General features: G+C 46.3%; 2 protein-coding genes across 2 annotated transcripts in view; one reads left to right on the top strand and one right to left on the bottom strand.

Annotated features, from left to right (window-relative positions):
* pmpcb (peptidase, mitochondrial processing subunit beta) overlaps positions 1 to 2,173 on the top strand; it is a 15,380-nt gene extending 13,207 nt beyond the window's left edge. Inside the window, exons 8-13 of the mRNA XM_005951839.3 lie at positions 79 to 222; positions 381 to 541; positions 641 to 726; positions 798 to 886; positions 1,525 to 1,600; positions 2,002 to 2,173. Of these exons, the coding sequence (XP_005951901.1) occupies positions 79 to 222; positions 381 to 541; positions 641 to 726; positions 798 to 886; positions 1,525 to 1,600; positions 2,002 to 2,066 (621 nt within the window). The 3' untranslated portion in view covers positions 2,067 to 2,173. The remainder of the gene's footprint in view (positions 1 to 78; positions 223 to 380; positions 542 to 640; positions 727 to 797; positions 887 to 1,524; positions 1,601 to 2,001) is intronic.
* The window catches only part of dnajc2 (DnaJ (Hsp40) homolog, subfamily C, member 2), a 9,818-nt gene continuing 3,479 nt past the window's right edge, over positions 2,126 to 8,464 (bottom strand). The window contains exons 3-16 of the mRNA XM_005951842.3: positions 7,815 to 7,890; positions 7,625 to 7,723; positions 7,319 to 7,541; positions 7,167 to 7,232; positions 7,000 to 7,091; positions 6,751 to 6,872; positions 6,021 to 6,170; positions 5,846 to 5,934; positions 5,267 to 5,336; positions 4,994 to 5,172; positions 4,820 to 4,920; positions 4,619 to 4,729; positions 2,392 to 2,552; positions 2,126 to 2,268 (exon numbers count right to left, since the gene is read on the bottom strand). Coding sequence (XP_005951904.1) covers positions 2,200 to 2,268; positions 2,392 to 2,552; positions 4,619 to 4,729; positions 4,820 to 4,920; positions 4,994 to 5,172; positions 5,267 to 5,336; positions 5,846 to 5,934; positions 6,021 to 6,170; positions 6,751 to 6,872; positions 7,000 to 7,091; positions 7,167 to 7,232; positions 7,319 to 7,541; positions 7,625 to 7,723; positions 7,815 to 7,890 — 1,608 coding nt within the window. The 3' untranslated portion in view covers positions 2,126 to 2,199. The remainder of the gene's footprint in view (positions 2,269 to 2,391; positions 2,553 to 4,618; positions 4,730 to 4,819; positions 4,921 to 4,993; positions 5,173 to 5,266; positions 5,337 to 5,845; positions 5,935 to 6,020; positions 6,171 to 6,750; positions 6,873 to 6,999; positions 7,092 to 7,166; positions 7,233 to 7,318; positions 7,542 to 7,624; positions 7,724 to 7,814; positions 7,891 to 8,464) is intronic.

Below are 8,464 nucleotides of genomic sequence, written 5' to 3'. Positions count from 1 at the left end.
AGCATGGGTTTATAGTGTTCAAGCAACGGGCAAAAACTGTAATTTGGTGAATGCTTCAGGACTCTGTTACGGTTTCAGATCAGAGTCCGTGACGACAAAATGCCACTCGCTCACATCGCCATAGCCGTGGAGGCCGTCGGATGGTCTCACCCCGACACAATCCCACTCATGGTAGCCAACACGCTCATTGGAAACTGGGACCGCTCGTTTGGTGGAGGCGTGGTGAGTACTGAGGAAACCTTGGATGTGGCACGTATATTTCTCTGTGCTGCTGCTAAATGCTCTTCCTCTTCTTCGCCATCTTTAAATAAAAACTGACCACACATACGTGCTCAGCATTTATTCAGCGAACCGTTTGTTTCTATGTCCTCTGAGTTTAGAATCTATCCAGTAAGCTGGCTCAGATGGCCTGTCAGGGGAACCTGTGCCATAGCTTCCAGTCCTTCAACACCTGCTACACAGACACAGGCCTCTGGGGACTCTACATGGTGTGTGAACCCGGCACCATCAACGACATGATGCACTTTACTCAAATGGAATGGTGAGCGCGCTCAGATCAGTTTAGTCGTCAAAGTTTTAAAGAAGGTTAAACCTGCTGACTGAACGTGTTTAACGCTTGTGTGTCGCCGCTTCCTGTCAGGATTTCTCTTTGTACCAGTGTGACGGAGAGCGAGGTAGCTCGGGCCAAGAACCTGCTCAAGACCAACATGCTGCTGCATCTGGACGGTAAGGCAGCGTGACTGTAGAGCGTGCAGTCGTGCGGCGCCTGGTTTCATGTGTTGATCTGCTTCCTCCAGGATCCACCCCAATCTGCGAGGACATCGGCAGACAGATGCTGTGCTACAGTCGCAGGATCCCTCTGCATGAGCTGGAAGCCCGCATTGATGTGAGTCGACAGGTTCTTCTGCTCTGTCAGTAACTGTTACCGGAAATCCAACTGAGCGCTGCGTTTTGTACTCTTAGTATCCAGCAGCTACGGTTGGCTCTGTTAGCTTTCATTTTTACAGTCTCTGTTATTGCAGCTCAGACTGAGGCCTGTACTTCACTTTTTATTTACCTGGTAACCATGGTAACCTGTTTAGACAGATTATAGTGGTGAGACTGTGTCGCGTCTCCAACACCTCCACGTTGATGCGTCCTTAGTGCGTGGTGTCGCAGAACGTCGCAGCTGAATTTCACCTTTGTGACTGTTGAACGTAGAAAAACTGCAACCAGAGGAGGAAGTGAGATCCCAGGAACGTTGAGCTTTCTGGCACTCGTCACGTGTGCTTGTTGCTGCTTCCATATTTAAAGTTAAAATGCATCATAAGAGTATATTTTTTCATAAGGCCAGGTTTCTTTACATTTAAAGCAGTAAGACCAGAACAATAACAGAGTCACAGTGATAAACTGTGTGAGGCTGAGAAAGCCTCAAAGTAAATCTGGTAACGTCCCAGCCAGTGTCTTTAAGCACGACCTGAAATAATGTTTGAAAAGCTCTTTTTGCCCTGATCCTCCACCATGTTTGTTTCTGGCTCTCCACAGGCCATCGACGCCAGCACCATAAAGGACGTGTGCACCAAATACATCTACAACAGAGCTCCTGCCATCGCAGCTGTCGGTACGTTTTCAAACACGGGACGCCTGCAGAGGCTGAACCTAACGAAACTCGGAGTGTACGATAAAAGGAAGCCGGCAGCTCAGTGTGGGGAGTGAATCCCAGTTTGAACTCTGCTGGTGATGCAAGTGATCGTCACTGTGACGGCTGAACTATGCAGACTGATGTTTTAGCTTTTAGCCCTGATTTACAATTTTAATCAGTTTTCTGTCGCCTGTAAAGAAAAGAATGGTTTATCAGAACTCTGGGTTTAAATCTTGAACCAAAACAGGAAGTGAGCGTAGCTTCAAGTGTGACGATGCAGTCAGTCAAAGATCAGAGCGTCTCTGGAACTCAGTCTGTGTTCAAACTCGTGTTTCTGCCTGATGTTAAAGCAGATAAGCAATAAGTTTGTTTGTTCTCAGGTCCAATCGAACAGCTGCCCGACTACAACCAGATCCGCAGTGGGATGTTCTGGATGAGAAGCTGAGCAGGACACGCTGAGGAAGTGGACAAATGCAAAATTTAAGTCGTGTCACGTTATTTTTTCCTTCTTTTTATTATAAAATAAAGACCAACACAATAATGTTAAAATAACAGATTCTATTAACGCGTGGTTCTTGTCATTTTTTATTTTTGGCTGCCACTTGTTCCTGAGCAGCTTTCTTGGCTTTGACCATCTCCACCAGTTCCTGTCAGAGGAAAAAGGAAACGTGTTAGTTCCTCAGTTTGTCGCTGCAGAGTTTCACGCTGCAGTAAAAACACTTTAATGCAAAACACGAGCCTTCTGAGCACAGACCGCGGCAGCAGCATACCTTATACCTCTTCATACAGTCCTTCTTGCTTCGTCCACGCACAGCAGCTGCGATCTTCTCCCAGCGCTCAGGCGTGTTGACTGGGTAGGTCTTCAGGGCTTGTTCTAGAAGTTTCTGCTCCTCTGTGGTCCAGGGGGCAGCATTCCCATCACTGCCTGAGGCTGAGGGGCCACACGTGACAACACAATCGTCAGGAACTCTCAAAAGCTCACAGCTGACGACTGAATGTTTTCATTACATCAGCTACTAAATAACGACTGGGACAAAAACGAGCCATCTACAGTAGCTGTGCCCCAAATAGAGACCAGCTCAGCTGCAGTAGGTGTGGTCTAGGGCCGCCACAAACTATTACTTTGATAGTAGACTAATCAGATCATCATCCACTGGATGTACAACGTACAGCTTATTGCACCAGCAGCATCTGCTCTTATATAACTATCATTAGCTTACAGCTTTAAGTGTTTAAGGTATGTGCTAACTAAAAATAAAGACAAGATGATAGTTTATTAAATTTTAATGAAATTTGCAGATTGTTTCGGTGAAGTTTAATAAACTCCTTGCTATCTAAAATATAACAGGACACCGGAGTAAATTCTCGAGCATCTCACACTTCTGATAATCAGCTGTCTGCTTGACGTTTATTCAGCTGTGTAAAAACTATAACTTTAATCTCAGCCAAACCGATTTACTCAGGAACAAATAAAATACTGAAAAAAGGCCAAACAATAACATTTGAAGACGATTTGCCGGGAGTCCGGTGTTCTCACGGCTCTAGTGAGACTAGTCCCCGGCTAGCTATCGAGCTAGTGGGTAACAGACTTATCTGAAGACGTCGGAGCGCTTTTGAAAATATGTGGTGTCCTGATAAACTGAGCAGATATTTGAGGTTTACACAGCTACATTCTCACCTGAAAATATGTCAAACGTTTATTTTGTGACCCAGAAAGAATAATAAGAATAATATTAAAACTAACTAGCTGCCGCCATTGTTGGAAACTGGAATTGGCAAGGCCACGCTGTGAATTCTGGGATAGGTTGGGCCACGAAGTATACACCTGACCCATCCTTCAAATCTGGGGAAATGAAGGCCGCGTTTGTCAGAGTCTTCGAATTTGTGCAGCCTTCGTCGTGTCGCTGTAACATAATCGGCCTACAAATGCGGGCACAGGAGGATGCGGTTCCTGAATTTGGACGCTGTCACTACCGGATCCGTACCGGAAACCTGATCAGTACTCCGCATGCACAAATCTTCCGTCACTTCCTCTCGTTGCCAACATTGCGAGAGTTAATGTATTTGAGTGACACGGTTAGCGCCCAGTTAGCTCTTAGCATTTCTCAGCAGCTCTGCCTGCTTTTCGACTGCCCGGGACATTTAAACAATGGAGAATCCGTTTACAAACAAATTCATGCTTTTCTCGTCCCCCGATTGAGCAACAGCACCGTAAAATAGAAAGATTGGCGCCTACTTACAGACTTAATAATACTGACTTAGTAATGTGTCACGTGAAGATTCATCAGCCAGATGAAGTGTTTACTGACAACTGACAGTGACAGCGCACATCATCATCACTATTCCAACAATCCTCTCCACACAGACGAGCATAAACACACTCGACTATCACTAAATCAGATTTAACACAGGTTTGACGCCAATTCAGTTTACAATAGGGTTCATTCGCTCGGTCAGCAGGTGGCGGTATCCTCGTACCCTGTACTGCACGGTCCAACTTTGCACAGGCGCAGTAAGGACCGGGGAGTCCTGATCTGCAACTATCGTGTTATTTTTCGATTTTGTCTACATTATATTGAAATGCTTCATTATTGCAAACAATTTAAGAGATGTTTATTATTCTTAAAATCTTGAGAGATACTTTGACCCGTAACTATCGTAAAATTGGCTCTGATATGGTGCAGGAAAATGTACAGGCATATTTAAAGTTCAAAGGATGTTAGTACGATCACCGACTCGTTACACTGTAACATCTGTGTTTGATCACAGCGAGCATCACTGGGATGTGTGGTAGCCTGTGTGCTTATGCAGTGAGCTAATGTTTCAGTCATTTCACAGAAGCGCTGACGTGTGCGTGTAATCTATTACCGACACGATCAGCACAGGGAGGAGACGCACTTGATAACATTTGATCCACAGCACGTCTTTGACATTCTGCTTGGTGATGGAGCCAATCAGAATCGATCAGGTGTGTGTGTCTACCCCAGCCTCACTTACCATCAAACCTCTCTGAGGGCACAGCGTTGTCGATGGAGGGCGGCACTGATGTGTGCTCCTTCTTGAACTTTTCAAATGCTTTTCTATTTATTTCATCTTTCTGCACCGGATCTGTGGATGAGACCGTAAACAGCAGCAGGTCAAAGCATCCATGCGCCTACAGATAAATCGTGGTAAGCTGAGGTTTCTTTGTGAGCTTACCGAGTCGTTGCAGGTTCTTGGCTTTGTTGATGACGTCTTTGGCCGTCCTCTTCATGCCGCTGGTGGAGTGCGTGTTCATATAGTCAGCAATAACCTCCCACCTAGGAAACACGAAACAAGCTTTATTGACACACAGTTCCCCGATTGACGCCGGCTGTAATTCCGAGCGCTCACCTGGCGTTGGTTCCAGCAGGGAACAGGTTCACTGCTTTTATGAGCAGCTGGAGGTCCTCTTCGTTCCAGCCCTTCCCCCCGCCTGCTCCCCCGCTGGCCTGCTCAGAGCTGCGAGCCGCCTGCCTGGCCTGGATCTCAGCCTCCCTCTCCTTCTGCAGCTGAGCATTCACCTCCTGCACCTGAGGAAACAGCAGCAACCTGTTTGTTGACGTGCTGGCTCCTGATGGTCTCCGGCTTCAAACCTGAGGCGCTACAAAGAAAAAGTTCCTCTACCTGCTTTTCCACTGCTGCCTTGTTCTCCTCTTTAGAGCCCGAAGCCAACTCTTCATTGAGGGACTGTAGGCTGGAAAGAAACAACACACATGCGTCACATCTCATCAAATGCACTGCTGAAGCTTTATGAAATAATAATTACACTAAATCTTAATTCAAGCCTGTAGTTTGGCACATCGTGTCAAACCAGAAAGTTCTTCACACTTGTAATGAAACCACCGGCTCTTCTGTGTGCCAGAGAACTGCTCCTGCCTGCAGCTGCAAAGAGTTCCTCTCCAACACTGAAAGCTTTCAGCTGCAGATGAGCAAACCTGACCCGATGTTTCACAGATGATATCCCAGGTCATTCCTTTCATTTATATGGTAAGCTGTTTAGATGTAACCAACATTATCAACAGCTTTACGCTCATCCAGGATCATCTCATGGTGGAAACCTGAATCCAGTTTGTTTCTTCAAAGTCGAGCAAGAAAACAAAAAGCATCACGCCCTTTGGCGACGGCGGCCCTTTGGCGACGGCGGCCCTTTGGCGACGGCGGCCCTTTGGCGACGGCGGCCCTTTGGCTAACACTGACTCGTACCTTGTTAGTTCCAGGCGGTCACAGAGTTTCTCCACTTCCTCCATCATTTTCACACTGTCAGCCTCGTTGTCTGCAAAGTAGTTCCAGTTCTGTGGAGAGGAACAGCATCAGATAGTGAAAATGCACCAAGCAGCAGCAGCAGCACACAAACACGTCTGACACTGTAGGTGCTTACCTTGCACATGGTCCTGAGTTTCTGCCTCTCCTTCTTGATGGCCTTCTTCTGGATCTCCTTCTCTTTCTTGGCCTGCTGGGCGGCCTGCTTGGCTTCCTCTTCCTCCTTCTCCTTTGCCAGCCGAGCTGCCTCCAGCTCCGCCCGCCGGGCCTGTCAGACACGCAGAACCTGAGCCTGTGACCAACTGAAGCTCAGCATCTTCTCACAGCATGAACTGAGCAGCTTTAAGAAGCTTCTTTGACTGGAAATATGTGTATTACCCACAGTGTGAAGCACTGAGTGGTGTTTTTGTCCAAACATGACAATAAGAAAACCAAACTGTCCAATACTGTCCACTGCTCAGATTCTGGTAAACAGAAGCGAACACTATCCACTCTTTAAATTTCATAACAGCTCCAGGTTAAGCTGCTCCTTTGGGATCCAGGTCACAGAGAGGATGGAGGAATTACAGCGCCTGAACCAGGACAGGAAGCTGTGTGAACATTTGTCCTGCAGTAACCCTCCTTCATTTATTGATTTATTTTCCCTTTGTCACTGGAATAAACAGGAATAAACTCAGCATGGATTGTTTTAATCACCTTGTCTAACTAGAGGAGCAGCTAATGTAACACGAACGTCGCAGCTAACAGCACCAACCCAATGAGATGATTCTATGCTGCTAGCTTTACCGTTGGACGTAACAGTCGCACCTTTAGGCCAATCGACCTTCCCCACCGTGAGTGACACCTACCCTCTCCTTCTCTTCCTGCTCTCTCTTCTTGGCCTCAGCTTTGGCTTTCTTCTCAGACTCCTTCCTGGATTTTTCTTCTTCTTTGAATTTCTTTATTCTAGGGTCGCAGCCGTAGGCAGTATCTGCAGTGAAGCATGACAGACGATGAGTCACACTGCAGCCTCTTTTTACAGACCATCTCTGTACGTGCAGCAGCTATTTGCTCAATACTTCAGGGCTTTGTGTTGCTAATGAAGTGTGTGACTGTACCAACTAGTGTTCGTATTCTGTTCATCTCCTCCTTCTTCCTTTGAGCCCTCGAAGCTCGGTTCTGCTTTTCAATCCATCTCCTCTCATCACGACTACACGGGGGGAGAGTTGACGCGTTAGACGACAGAGGGCTAACACCTGCTTCATCAGGGCAGACGGGAGCTTACCATTCAGCCTTCTCCTTTTCCTCTTCGTCCAAGTATGAAAATTCCCTCCAGGAGTCAAAGTTGTACCTTTAACCAAAGAGAAAAGAATGAACCTTTACCCTGTGTTTGTCTCGTTTTTCATTCAAAGGAGCATCTCTCACTCTTCCACTTACCAAAAAGAGTAAAAATTATCCACTTCTTCAAAAGAGGACTCCGCGGTTCCAAGTTTGGGCACATGTTTCTTGGAAGACCATCTGGCATTTCTCTCAAAAACGGGAGCAAATCCCTCAAAAAAGTTCTCTTTCCCTTCACTCTTGGAAGGCACAGAATTGTCGAAGGTAGGATCTACACTGTCGAAGGCTCTCCTCTTCACGGGGTCGGACAAGATTTCCACAGCTGAGGTTCAACAGGTGGGTCAGTTAGTTCAGCAGATTCCAGAAACCATGTCTGTGTTGACGATTAGTTGCAGCACTGCGTACCTTTAGTGATGCAGGTGAAGTAGTCATTGTCTCCTTCCACGATCTGCTCCCCTGCAGCTTTCCTTTTGTCGGGATGGTGCTTCAGCACAATCGATTTGTCTGCAGATAAACGGCAGAGACTTGGGATCAAACTGCGTCATTAGAACAAACCAGAGACATGAAACACGCGTGTAGGTGGGAACATACTCACGGGCAGCTTTGATCTGTTTCTGTGTCGCCTTGTACCTCAGGTGTGGGAGCCCAAGCACAGCATAGTGATCTTGATTCTGACAGGTTACAGGAGAGTATGCTGTGTCACATGACAGTAACGCTCAACGACATTATTGCAGCTCTTAAACTCTTTGGAGTCCCTCAGGGTTCCTGTTCCCCTGACTCTGTTAGCACCAACAGCTACACCTGTTAACAGATCACCGCTTCAAATAATCACTTAGTCCCAACACCGTACAGTAAATATGGGTTTACTTTAAAACATTACATCTGCACCGTCTTCTACAATCCACGTGCGGCCTTTTCGTTCCAGATAAACTCTAAAGTCAAAAGAAAAAACTCACCTTCACATGTATCCGTCTACTTGTACCTAGGGCTGCCACAAACGATTATTTTGATAGTCGACTAGTCACCGATTATTTTTGCGATTAGTCGACTAATCAGATCATCATCCATTAGACGTAAAAGTACAGCTTATTGCACCAGCAGCATCTGCTCTTATTTAACTATCATTAGCTTACAGCTTTAAGTGTGTAAGGTCTGTGCTAACTAAAAATAAAGACAAGATGATAGTTTATTAAATGTTAATGAAATTTGCAGATTGTTTGGGTGAAGTTTAATAAACTCCTTGCT

Source organism: Haplochromis burtoni, unplaced genomic scaffold (genome assembly GCF_018398535.1).
Source record: "Haplochromis burtoni strain Fernald_Lab_line unplaced genomic scaffold, NCSU_Asbu1 Contig_1155, whole genome shotgun sequence".
NCBI lineage: Eukaryota > Metazoa > Chordata > Actinopteri > Cichliformes > Cichlidae > Haplochromis > Haplochromis burtoni.
Note: the sequence above shows the minus strand (reverse complement) of the source record. Positions and strands in the feature narration are given on the sequence as shown.